The 14,423-nt window shown below is 36.0% G+C and overlaps 1 protein-coding gene across 4 annotated transcripts in view; it reads left to right on the top strand.

The window, feature by feature from the left end:
* NOX4 (NADPH oxidase 4) overlaps nt 1–9,031 on the top strand; it is a 234,822-nt gene extending 225,791 nt beyond the window's left edge. For all 4 annotated transcript variants that reach the window (XM_072610604.1, XM_072610602.1, XM_072610601.1 and 1 more), the window contains one exon: nt 7,517–9,031. In XM_072610604.1, the coding sequence (XP_072466705.1) occupies nt 7,517–7,637 (121 nt within the window). In that variant the 3' untranslated portion in view covers nt 7,638–9,031. The remainder of the gene's footprint in view (nt 1–7,516) is intronic.
* Nucleotides 9,032–14,423: the final 5,392 nt, after the last annotated feature.

Consider the following 14,423-nt stretch of genomic DNA (forward strand, 5'->3'; position numbering starts at 1 on the left):
CCTGCTCAACAAGCATCAACTTCCCTAAGGTTCTATTATTAGGACTTCCTTTTTAAAGGTAAATTGGTTATTCTTATACCTCCCTGCTGCCCATTCAAGACCAGTCAAGACACCACTTCTAGCACTTTCTGTAAATATATTCAATGATTTCCTTTACTTTCTTTTCTACTCATTATCTTCTTTCCTCTACTCAGATGAAATTCTTTGTTTCATCCCATCTACTGCTCAGCTGAGTCAACAATTCCTTCTTGGTTAGTAGCTTACCCAATACAGTTTTTTTCCTCTCTCCTTTCTCTCATTCCTTCACATCTCTCTTTCTCTCTCTCTCTCTCTCTCTCTGTCACATACACATTTCACTTCTCTCTCATAAAGGAACATTTTCATGGAGAAAACATGGAAATATATACATAAATATACACATATGTTTGTAAAATATAGAGTTTATCTTTTCATATGATGGACTCAATTCCAGTCATGCCACTGAGTTCAATGAAACTGATCATATCTGCTCTCAAATGGGTGTTATTCCTCTAGCCAGAAAATAATTCTAACCTAGAATTCAGACATTAAACTCTAAGTACAAATTAAGATATGTAAAAACTAACTTGTACAAACACTTGAAAATACTTTTTTGAAAACAGAATGTCTGCGATATTATGGTTTCATAAAATGTAAAGAGGGAAGGAAAAAGAGTGTTTATAACAAGAACACATCTATGGCATGTAGTGTCCTTATAAAAATAGGAATGAGAGATAATTTATGCCAGACAACTAGACTTGGCTATCTATACTTTGACCCCACTCTACATATCCCTAAAAGAAAATATAATATTTTTATTAGTTGCTCCTCTAATATTTCGCAAACTGTCTGAATCTTATCGTCAGTATTTGTTGACATATTGTTGGGCTGCATCAGATGCAGTGGACTGGCTCAGATCACTATGTCTATCCCTAGTCTTACCATCATGTATTTGCATTTGGGTCACCAATGGAGGAAACACTTCCTTATTTGGTAGGGGAAAGGAAGGGAACAATAATTTATTAAGCACCTATTATGTGCCAAGCACTGTGCCAGACTTTACAAATATTATTTCATTCTCTCTTCCCAACATCATGGACTGGTTGGTACTATTATTTTTCCCACTTTACATTTGAGGAAACTGAGGCAGATAGAGGTTAAAGGATTGCCCAGAATCACATAGCTAGTAAGTATGTGAGTCTGGATTTGAACTCAAGTCTACTTGACTTTAGCTTTCTATCAACTGTGTTACCTACCTACCTCAATGGTAATATAATTTAGCTGATGTTTATATAGTCTTTTAATGTTTGTAAAGCTCTCTACATATAGTAGTTCATCCATCAGCATCAAATTCTTTCTTTTAGGTGCTGTTATCTTAATTTTACAGATGAGGAAACCAAGGCTCACAGAATTTAAGGGACTCATTAATATCCACTTAAGCCTACTACTGTTTTGATTACACCATGATAATTACCTACCATAGACTAGCTGACTTTTCTTCTAATGTATAAGATCAAAGAATCATGGATTTATATCTGGAATGGATCCAAGAAGCCATATATAAAATCTCCTCATTTTATAGCTGAGAGGCCCAGAGAGGTTAAATTACTTACCAAGGCTATGCAAATAGTATCAGAGATAGTATTTGAATTCAGGACCTCTGATTCCAAAGCCATCATGCCTCAGTTTTTGTTTTTTTTTTAATAAGAAAATGATCAACACATTGTAGCTGTATAAATGACATCTGGTAGCACTACAGTATAAGGGGGAAAAATTGATAACCTGAAAGTCAGAAGATCTGCATGCTAGTCCTACCTCCCTGACTTAGCTCTCTCTATCCATGTTACCTGAAAAGTCACTTAACATCTTTGGATCTGTTTTCTCATTTTGAATATTAGCAGATTGAACTAGATATGTTTTGAGGGTCTTTCCAGTCTGAACAATATGGGAGTTTATGGACAACCAAGATATCTCATTTGAAACAAGGATTTGAAGGTTTCATACTATCTAGAATGAGTTAATCCATGTCTCAAACTTTTATTGAACTATTCCTGTCTTTACTTGTTGTTCTCTTAGTAAATACTGGGATTCTTCTAGCTTAATTTACAGCTACCTTAGAAATCACATTAAAACTTTCTGCACCTTGTTTCTCAGCTGTTTTTCAGCAGCAGGAATCTCAGTGTGAACTTTTCTGAGGCTTTTCTCACTGGTAGAGCTATTGCCCTAAATGTGTGGATATTCTCAACACAACAGAAGGGAGAGAAAAATCCTTTTTTTTTTAAAAATTCTTATCTTTGCACTACTTGTCTCTCACTAAAATTTACTGTGATAACATGACCATTTTTCTGTGAGTACTATATTTACTTTAAACCTAGAGTCAAGGAGAACTAGGAACTAGAGGTGGTATAGATCCCTTTCAGTTTGGTACGTATCTATCAACAGTTATATTATGGGCCCAGCTTCTTCCTTCCATTTCTGTGGCAGAGAGACTATAAATCCTCACTTGGCTATAGCAGCTTTAGCATGATATGGACTTTGATTCTTTTGAGGATGAAACTTGCTTTTTTGCTTTTTAATAATTAGGTTTAAAGATGGCAAAATTAATTTTTAAACAATGAAATTTCAATTTGCTTTGATATATGTATATTACATTCCTATTCTCTCAAAGGCACTGAGGAAAAAAAGACAAAAATTGAACATTTCCTAGCATTTGAGGATATCATATTCTGAGACATATGGCATGCAAATGGATGAGTAAATATAAAATAATAAAATAGAATAAGTAATAATGGAACACTGTTTACTAAGGACTCAAGGATGATTTCCCGTAGGAAATAGTACTTAAGCCGAGCCTTGAATAGTGCTTTTTCATTTCAGTATTCGAATGAAGTTGTGATTTCATCAATTCAGAAATTACCTCTAGCGATCACAATGATACATACCTGTCCAACATATTCAAGCCTTGCCCATGTGCTTCCCAAAGTTTGAACACTGGTAGTCATTTGAAGTTTGTAGATGGTCCACAAATTATGTGTTTCATAGAATGCTTTGCCTGCTATCTCATCACTCTGCCACCATCACTTCAGAGGTGGAAGTTTGTCCCGCAGGACTGGGATTTTTTTTCTTTGTTCAAAGATTTGTCATGAAAGAACAATTACTAAAGGCCAGTCTCCTGGTGATATATCTCTTCGTAATTAGCTAAGTTAGTCCTCAGAAAATGGAGACAGTCTGTCCCAACAACTAAAATCAAAGCCGTTCCAACATGGACTTGTCAGAGGCTTTGCTTAGCATTCAAGAAACAAGGATCACTTCTATGCTGCAATGAAACATCAGAATAAGATTTTTAGAGAACCTTCTCTACAGATGACTTTATAAGGATATTTTAAATATACTAAATGGGAAGAAACATGATTTTGTTTATGAATTTTCAGCAGGAGACAGTAGCAGCTGGCCATCTGACCCAAACAACTTTTATTCCTGTAGTCAGAAAATTCAGACTCAGAATTCAGATATTAGACCCTAAATACAAAGGAAGTTAGAAAAAAGCTAACATACAAATACTTGAAAATACTTTTTAAAAAAGGAATATCTGTGATATTATGGCTTCATAAGGGTGGGGGGGGGGAGAAAAGGATGATCATAACACGAAAGCATATAAAACAAGAGTGATGGAAAATTAATGGCAATCAACCAGACTTTACTATCTATAGTCTGAATCTGCTCTACATATCCCTGAAAGAATATGTAATTCCTTATTATGTAATCCTCTAAGAATTCTCCAGCTCTCTGATCTTATAATTGTCAACATTCCCTTTAATGAATCTATCAACAAGTAGTAAGTACCTACCTTGTGCTACTAGGCATTCTTCTAGGCATTGGGGATGCAAGGATAAAAGTGAAACATTCCCTAATCTCAAGTAGTTCTTGATGTGTGTACTCCCTCCAACAATGTACCCCATGCATGTCTTCCCATTCAATGTGAGCATGTTTGCACAAGCTTCATGTGTGGGGGAAGAAACAAGGTGAGGTAAGACTTTCATCTTAGCCTGTCTGGATACTTCCAGTTAGTTACAGCGTCAACCACTATGTTACTTTTAGAACCAACTTCTAATGAAGTTATATTCCAACCAGGGGTAGAATCTTGGAATCATGTCTCCTTTCTTGAAATTGCTTAATGAAGAAATCAAAGTTACCAATAGAATATTTATTTTATATTTTATAGCTAATTCATTTGGAATCATTGAGTTGTTCTTGCTTTTTTATTGGCTCATGTTGCTGTTAGAGAGAGAGAGAGAGACAGACAGACAGACAGAGAGAGAGAACTGTCTCAAAGGAGCTGATGTGCACCATCTGCTGTTGACATTTTGTATTACACAATCACTGTTTGATGTGGTACCATTCTGTAAATGATCACTGATTTACAGCTGGAAGGGATTTTAGAGTTCATGGAGTCCAGCCCTTACATTTTATACATGAAGGAACTAAGGTGTAAAGGAAATAAGAACTACTTACTACTTGTTGATAGATTAACTAAAGGGAATATTGACAATGATAAGATTTTCCCAGGACATACAGCTAGTAAGTGTTGGAGCTGGAATTTGAATTTATATCTTCTTGTCCTTAATTCTAGCAATCTATCCTTTATACCATTTAAAGTGTATCATTTATCCTGTATTTTCAAACAAAATATTTGAGGAAGTGGCAGTGCAGCTTTTTCATGCATAAACCACTTTTTGAGATGAAAAATACCACGTAAATGGAAAGAAATGGAAAGAAAAATGGGGACTAGAAGGCTATGTGAGCAAATATTTGTTCATACTGCTTTATGCAACAACGTAATATAATTTATGAGTGTTAAAACAATAGCAGTAACGTTCATATTACAAAATGGAGATTAGCAAATAGGAGAAAACTAAGAAATGTTGGCAATCTTTTCAGAGATTAAAACTTACTCAAATAAAAAACATAGAGAATGAGTAGATTTTTGTTTCTCTGTTTCCTGTAATTTCTAGCTTTTGTATAAGAGATATATTGTATCCATTCCTTCTGTATGTAAGCAAATGTTTCTGAGGCACCGATTGCATGAAGAGGTAGACCCTGGGATATATAATAAAATAAAGAAGAAGCAGTTCTTCAGAGGGCTGCATTTTTCCTCCCATAAAAATTTTTTTTGGTCCTCACGACTTTCCTTGGCATTTTCCTTATTCTGTGTTGTCTACCTTCCTCTTCTGCAGTAGGGGATCCAAGAGATGAAGAGTTGAGAAAAAGATAACTTAAAGGCATAACATTTTAACTGGAAGATTGCATGAGTCCACCCTGTACAGTCAATGAGGTGTGAACAGATTTCCTGTACTTCATCTAGGACTACACTTGTGGGCTTCCTAACTGCCTGACACGCTTAGATCTATCCAGGAAAATAGTAAAAAAAAATAGATTTATGTTGTGCATTATAACCTAAAGGGCATGTTTTCCACAACAGTCCCAGAAATTAGGCAGCAAGAATATTATTATTTAGATTTTACAGATGAAGAGAATGAATCTTTAATTAGTGAAGTACTGATAGACATACTGCTAGTGTTTGATGTCAGACTTAAACCTAGTTCTGATTTTTCCTTTATATTCCCCAATTTAAATATCTAATTAAGATCCTCTGTGCTGATTATTTGCCACAGCTTTAATATAAGAGGGCACCATTATTAGTAGCCCAGTTGTGTGCATTATGGCACATCAATTGAGCTGATAAGATTTGCGGAATTTACTTTGAAGTAAAGACATGCATAAAATGTCAATTTCCTCACCTGTAAAATGAGAATTAAAATTGCATCTGCCTCACAAGTTGTTTTGAGGTTCTGTAAAAGCAAACACTCTTGACATGTAGAGATGACCTGCTGTCACAGGTTCTTTGATCTGTTTTTCTTTTTAAAAGGAAAGCAACTTGAGGGGTCAACAATCACTTAAATCAAGCACATATATCATTCACCTAGTTCAGGGGAAAAAGTCAGCACTCTGAACTTCATAGAAAATACAGAGAAATCAAAATCAACAGACAGGCTCCCAACTGCCTGACAGGTAACTGTTTGACCATACATACATAGTTACCAGAGAAAGAAGCACCAACCTCTGGGTTTTCAAAACCAGGGGAGGCTCCTTAGTGGCTGCCCAGAGTCTCTTCTGGCCAAACCAACACTTCCAATGAGTTAAGCCCCAAAGTAAAACTTCTCCTCAGAGTATTTATACACTTTTCAGAGCCAGAGGGCATCACAGCCCTAGAGAACCAGTGCCTCATTAATGAAAGATATAGGCCTTCCTACAAATCTCCCCTAATAAAACTCCCCTTAAAGGGCAGGCCCATTCCTTCAGTCTCATTAGCATTACAGACTCAAATAACATAGTGTATGGAATACATTTTGCAAACCTTGAGGTACTGTATAAATTCTGTAGTTTTAGAGATTTAAAGCTAGAAGAAGTCTTACAAGTCTAGTCCAACTTCCTCATTTTACAGAGTGAGAACGCAAGGCCAACATCCTTGTTCAACGTCTAAAATGTCCAAACAATAAAAATTGGTAGAGCTAGGACCTGAATGCAAGCCTTCTACTTCCAAATCTAGGGCTCTTTTCCCCCTCTCTTATAGGAGGGATACAAGTTGTTGTTGTTATTAATTCATTCAACAAATATTTATCATGTGCCTTTTGAGTATAGAGCAGTGAGCTGGGGCCTTAGCATAGACAGAAAGTTGAACTAAAGCATGGTCCCTGCCCTTGTGAATTCTGCAGTCCTGTTGGAAGATGGGATGGGGATAAGATAGAAACATAACTATAATATACAATGTCTCTTGTTAGATATTTTAGAACTAAATACTTATGTTCAGGAAGGGCTGGAGGGAGAGGGTTTGTTTAACTTGTTTAAACAGTGCTTTAAGAACAACTGTGCTCATTGATAATAATAATTATGTCATAATTATAATAATAATAATAGGAACCTTTTTGAAGAAGATCAAATGTATGTGAAGTTGTTGATTTCACATACCCATTAAATTTTTTTGTTTTGAATGTGAATTGAAATTAATGGTTTTAAAATGACCTCTTGGAATGGAAAAGTTCTTTCATTTTCCTTATTGCTCATTTCTAATGAGGAATCACTGGGACAGAAATATGAGGTGAATCATGAGAAGAAAATGAATGGAGGAAATTCCCTAGGCTGAGAATCAGCTGTCCCAGATTGGTGCTAGTTATCCATTATGGAAAAGTCTTAGGAAATTCCCTTATTCGTTTTATTAACTAGAATTGAATATGTACTCATAGTGATATTCAGTCCAGAGATCTTGTCTGAATAGTATGAGATAAATAATGTGCTTTCTAACATGCAACAATCAGAAGAGCTTTCAATAACCATTTTGATTTGCAAGTCATAATTCATGTAATGCATTTGTCTTCATGTACTGAATTAATCATCTCTGTGACTTTCTACTCCCTACCCCCACCTTCCTAATTCTTACCAGGAAAACAGTTGGTGTTTTTTGCTGCGGACCCAGTTCAATTTCCAAGACTCTTCATCAACTGAGTAACAAGAACAATGCTTATGGGACAAAGTTTGAATACAATAAGGAGTCTTTCAGCTGAAAGCATTTGGAGACTGACAAAGACAAGGATGGACTCTTCAAAGGATTTAGTGCAATTTTTGAGACTTTTATAGTCAGCCACAGCCAACAGATGACGAGTGCCCAACAATAGTGAGGTTTTCTTATTTATGATTATTTAAAATGGAAATGTAGGGGAGATGGCAGGATGATAATCCATCCATGTGGGTTTAATCTGGGAACCAAAGAGCATCAGCAAAATATGGACCACCATGATTTGGTGTTCAATGCTTGCATAAAAAAGAAAGCCATTAGATGTGCACTGTTGATTTTATGGCTGATTGAAGAACTCCCCGTTGAGTGGCTGAACTTTCTCCATATGAAGCTGATTGTCTCTGTGATCCTTCAGTTATTTTTGGTTGAACAGGTTCCAGATTGATCACAATTAAAAATTTATATAAAAAGTCAGACTACCTTCTTTACTTTGCATACAAACAAAATGGTTTTAATTTGGAAAAACTCCAGGCAAATATATATTAATGCTTTAGACACAGCAACCCAGGACAGTTTATTGATACGGGTACTCTGTCAATATCTAACCACCTCACTACTGATGCTGATACCTCCATTTAATGCCTATAGCTCCTAAACTGTAGGATGGAAGTTTGTGTGAGTATGGATATGGGATATACATTTTCATGTTTTAATTTTAGCCCTGTATTCATTCTATGGATTCTACTGTTCCCAGACAGGGGTTGAACCAAATGCCCTCATAGGCCCAGCCTTACCTTCTTTGTTCTTTGGGAAAAAAACAAACAAACAAACAAACAAATACCAGTATGAGAATCAGAGGACCTCTACCACCAATTATCTTTATAGTCTTGTGAAAAATGATTTGACCTCTCTGAGCCCCAGTATCTTCATTTGTAAAATGAGGAAGGAAGTTCCTGATGGCTTCAAAGCATATGTTTTAAAATTCCATAAATTTATAACCCTTCTTTACAAAAAAAAAAAGGAGGAAAAATATGGTGGTGTGTGTACAATCTCTAGGTGACTGTCACACCCTCCCTTTCAACAAAGATGTTCTTCACATCTTCTCATGGTAGAGAGCCATTATTTCTTAAAGATCTATTTAATATTCATTTGGAGAATAAAAGACTTCACTTCTTTTTTTAGCTTCCACAGAAATAAGATATTCGTGGGCATTCCTTGGCTGTGGAGCTCTCTGAGATCACTGAAAGTACAGTCACTTTACAGAAACAGGGAGTGGCTATTTTACCAGGCAGACACCACTAGAATTTTTGGGATTTAACTCTAGTATTAAGAATCAGTTATTACAGGTTAACACAGTTAATAACTCCAGTATTAAAGATGTTATCTTTGCAACATCTAATCTCAGCAATGATATATAATAAATATTCTTGACATTATACTCAATTTCTGCCTCCTACTGTGTTTTGTTTTTTTATTTTTTTTTTTTTACTATTACTGAGACTCCAGTTAATGAACCATGAAATTCCTAGCTCAGAAAGGGATAGGTTTGCTTCACTGCAAAATCAATCTGTGCTGTTTTGAATGTGTGCACATCTCTCAATTGCTCGCAAGTCTGGTACAAGGGTTTAATCAGGCAGGCTTGCAATGCAGGTTTATTTCTACATGACAATTCAACATCACTCAACAAACATTTTTGAAGTGTGCTGAGGATACAAAGATGAAAAATCATGTAGTCAATTAACCAGCATTTATTACATGCCAGCTTTTTGTTAGGTACTGGGAATGCAAAGAAAGTTAAAAAATAAAACAGTACCTGCCCTCAATGAGTTCACATTCTAATGGGAAGATAAAATTAAAAGAAAAAAACTTTGTGCATATAATACTTATATATGTATGTATGTATGTATACATATATCCACATGATGTGTTTATTTATACCCACATATGCACATACACACACATATGTATACATATATAAATTTTCAGTATCTTCCCTTTATTATACACATACACACAGATTCAAACTATGCATGTACATATATGTGTATGTGTATGTATATATTTGTGTGTATGTGTGTGTGTGCACATGTGTTTGTGTGTATGTACCAGTAGGTACTAGAAGTGGGGAGTGGAATTGGGGCAGATGGAACAGAGGTCAAAGTGTTTATAATCTACTGTGGAGTGAATGGTGGGAATGTGCTACATATTCAAGTAAGACCTCCTTGGGTATAAAGGAAAAGTCCAAAGTGCCATGAGAATTTTGAAAGAGAAGTTATTTTCAACGGAAAGATTGGGGAAGGGAAAGAAAAGTGTTAAAGATGGGGGAAGTCCTATAATAGGCAATTGATTTCAACTAGATTCAGATTCACCAATAATAATTTGGTCAAGGCTTGCTCTCAAATCATAGTTAACACATTGGTTGAGGGGGAAGAGCTTATGGAGAGTTTTAAAAATGACTTGAATAGAGTAGCTAATTTTTTTACTTAATACATTCAGCATTACTTAACAAACATTTATTAAGCTCCTCCTATGAACTGGGCATTTGTATTGGCCTGAAGATACAAAAACAAAAATGACTACCCTCAAGGAGCATTCATTTTACTGAGTATAACATGTACAAAAAAATTAAATATATGTGTATACAAAATAAGTACAATTTTTTTTCTCTTGGAGTACTAACAGCTGGGGAGGGAGTAGAGAAGGGCGTGTCAGGAAAGGCATTTTATAATAGATAGCAAATGAGTGTAAAATTATTTTTTCCAATGATGTGCCATGTCTGTTTTCAATGCTATTATGAATCGAGACATAGATTGGAATGTTTGCATTTAACCTGGTTGCATTTCATGGACCCTTCTGGCAATCTGGTGAAATCTGTGCACTCCTGAGAATGATGTATTTAAATGCACAAAATAAAATGCCTAGGTTTACAAAGAAAACCAATTATATTGAAATACAGTTACCAACGTCTTTCTGAAAAACAAAATCATGGAATCTAGATTAAGAACTCTTTATGTAGTGAAGAGAAAGCAATTGTCTGGATCAAGAAGAACTTAGTTTCAGCACTACCTTTGATTGTATGACCCTTCACAATTAAGTCACTTAACCTATTAGTTCTCTATGCAACTCAGTAAAGCTATACATTTCAGTTGAGGCGGTGGGCAATGCATTTGTAGTAGCAGCTTTCCCATCAGAGAGTTCTTTATACCAAAGAAATAACAGGTTCAACCCCTATAGACTAGCTTGATGGTGTGTTAGATTCAGAAAAGCTTTTGGTTTGTTGGCCATCCTAGCTTCTTCCAAAGTCAAAGTCTTACACTTCTGGAGTGTATATAAGGCTCACTATTAGGTGAGTCATCGGGATTTAAATTGTGAATGACCAAGAAATTTAATTTCCCTAAGAGCTTCTTTCTTTCATGGCTCTTAATTTTTGTTTAGCCAATCCACAATTACTAAATGGAAGAATGTACCCCCATTTCCTTATTTTCTATTGGAAAAGGAAAGAAAATAGTTTTTAGTGACAGAGTTTCACCAGATTTCAGAAGAAATTTCTTTATGTAGTGTTGGTTTTAGATATACTACTGGTAGATTGAGCATCATAGGAATTAAATTTTAAACTGGACTTCATCCCTATTTAGACTTTGACCTTGGACATATCCCTCTTCTATCAAATGAGAAGCTAGTTAGGCATCTTTGAAGAACTGTCTTATCAGCTATGTGATCATTAGCAATATCTTTCATCTCCTTGATCTTCAGTTCCCACAACTATAAAATCCAGGATTCAGACTATATAGTCTCAGGTCTTTTGGCCTGAAAATTCTAGATAGCATTCCAATTAGGTTATTGTTCAAATAATTGTTGGGATTATGCCAAGAAATTAACTTGATGAAATAAAGAAAACCTAAATTCTTTGCTTAATTCATTGACAATATAAAGACTCTTCCAAAGGAATCTTTCCACCAGAACTTTGCCTTTCTTGAGAATCATATCCATTTTGATGAAGGGTTTCAATGGAAGAGAGGCAGTATTTTTTTTTTGTTATGAATGGAAATCTTTACAGTTGAAATAAAATCCCACAATTGTTTCATGCTGTTTGCTTGGTGATTTATCATTAGGTCCCGTGTATCTGGAAACATAACAATTCACTTAGTTTTCAATTTGTTTATTTTTAAACAAGGGATTGAAATGATTGATTGGTTATTTTTCATTTCAGTGACTTGAAAACCCCCCCATTGGAAGGATTCTGATTGCAAAATAGTTTAAAAATAAATACAAAAATGCTTGGTGATTTATCCAGTAGGGTGCAGTCTGATGAGTTGATCCATTGAACCAGAAAGTCTCTAGCTCCCAAATAAGCATTTGCTTTGAACCATCACCATGGGCAATGGATTTAAATTATTTGATGTTGTTTAAAGAAGCTTGCTAGAGACAAACAGGTTGTTGCTGCTAACAGTGTTGGTTCCAAAAATGCTTCAGCATTTCAAAGACTCCATTTTAGGGGGAAAATATGTCATATCAGTTTTAAAGCAATAAAATTTGTAATAAAACATTTCTTAGGACATTATAAATTTATATAAAGCTTTTTCTTGAAGGATCAAAAAAATGTTGCAGCTAGAAGGGACCTTAAAGATCATTTACTCCAATCCTTTCACTTTACAGATGAATAGACTGAGGCCCAGAGAAATGATTTACCAGGGTTGTGTGGGGAACCACTAGAACACAAATCTCCTGACTTATAGTATTCTTTCCAGTTTGAAATTGCCTATTAGCATAATGTTCCTTGTTGTTTAGTCATGTCACTCTCTCTAACTCCTTCTGGGATTTTCTTGGCAAAGATACAGGAATGGGTTGCCATTTCCTTCTCTAGCTCATTTTACAGATGAGAAAACTGAGGCAAACAGAGTTAAGTGACTTGCTCAGGGTCACATCTAGTAAATGTCTGAGACCAGTTCTGAACTCAGGAATATCTGTCTTCTTGACTCCATGGCTGACACTCTATCCACTGGGTCACCTAAACTGCCCCATTAGGCTTCTCTGATATAATGATAGAATTTAAAGCTGGCAGGGATCTTAGAAATCAACTACTCCAGGTGCTTATTTTACATACGAGGAAATTAAGTCCCAGACAGGAGAACAAACATCCGAAATAACATTTAGTAGTAGAGCCACAATGTTAACTGGACCAACTGATTTCAAATCTAAAATTTATTGATTTGAGGCCCAGTATAATATCTATTTATACCTATGTACCTACATAATCTTTTAAACAAGGATTCTCTTTTTCACAAATTAGTTTTTAAAATATATGTCATTGAAATAAAGGATTAAGTAATTTTGTTTTTTCTTTTATTTATTTTTAGATTATGACATTCATTTCCACAAAATTTTGAGTTCCAAATTTTTTCCCCATCTCTTCCCTTCCCCCACCCCATAACAACTTACATTCTGATTACCCCTTCCCTCAATGTGTCCTCCCTTCTGTCACACCCCACCATTCCCTTACCCACATCTTCTCCCTTTTCTTGTAGGGCAAGATAGATTTCTATACACCATTACATGTATTTCTTATTTCCCAGTTACATGCAATAACAATTCTCAATATTCATTTCTAATACCTTGAATTCCAACTTCTCTCACTTCCTCCCTCCCCACCCATCCCCACTGAGAAGGCAAGCAATTTAATATAGGCTATATATGTGCTGTTTTGCAAAAGTTTTCCATAACAGTCAGGTTTTGTAAGACTAGCAATATTTCCCTCCATCCTACCCTGTTCCCCCTTTATTCTATTCTCTCATTTGACCTTGTCCCTTCCCAAAAGTGTTTACTTCTAGTTACTCCCTTCTCCCATTTGCCCTCCCTTCTATCATCCCCCACACCCCACTTATCCCCTTCTCCCCTACTTTCCTGTAGCGTAAGATAGATTTTCATACCAAATTTAGTGGGCATGTTATTCCCTCCTTAAGCCATTTGTGAAGAGAATAAGCTTCACTTTTCCCCTCTTACCTGCTCCCTTTTCTCATCCATTGAAAAATATTTTTCTTATCTCTTTTATGAATGTTAATTTGCCCCATTCCATTTCTCCTTTTCTCCTCCCAATACATTCCTCTCTCACTCCTTAATTTTATATATTTTTTTATAGATATCGTCCCTTCTGATTCAACTCAGCCTGTGCTTTCTGCCTCTGTGTGTGTGTGTGTGTGTGTGTGTGTGTGTGTGTATAATCCCTCTACCTGCCCAAATACTGAGAAAAGTCTCAAGAGTTACAAATATTATCTTTCCATGTAGGAATATAAACAGTTCAGGTTTAGGAAGCCCTTTATGATTTCTCTTTCCTGTTTACCTTTTCATGCTTCTCTTGATTCTTGTATTTGAAAGTCAAATTTTCTCTGCAGTGTTGGTCTTTTCATCAAGAATCATTGAAAATCCTCTATATCCTTGAAAAACCATTTTTTCCCTTGCTATTGTCACCACTGCTGCCACCACTGCTACCGCCACTGCCACCTGGGGCCAGTACTGGAGAGGACCCTGCTCCCTTCTAGCCCAGTTGGGAAAGCCCTCTCACTGACCTTCGAAGCTTTCTTTGGCACTTGTAGGTGGAGGGATCTGAGACCCTCCTTGCTGGGGATTCTGCCCAGAGGCCTGTTCTGGTCCTGTTTCTCCCAGTGCTGTGTGGCCAGGGCTGAACTCCACTCTGCTCAGCATCCCATGGGATAGACCTTTTCCAGTCGGCCTTGTGGGTTACCTTTGACTGGACATCTTTTTCTGTTGTTCTCTGGCTTCTGCTGCTCTATAATTTGTTGAGAGTCATTTTTTACAGGTATTTTATGGGCGGTGGGGG

The sequence above is a fragment of the Notamacropus eugenii genome, chromosome 5, assembly GCF_028372415.1.
Source record: "Notamacropus eugenii isolate mMacEug1 chromosome 5, mMacEug1.pri_v2, whole genome shotgun sequence".
Classification (NCBI taxonomy): domain Eukaryota; kingdom Metazoa; phylum Chordata; class Mammalia; order Diprotodontia; family Macropodidae; genus Notamacropus; species Notamacropus eugenii.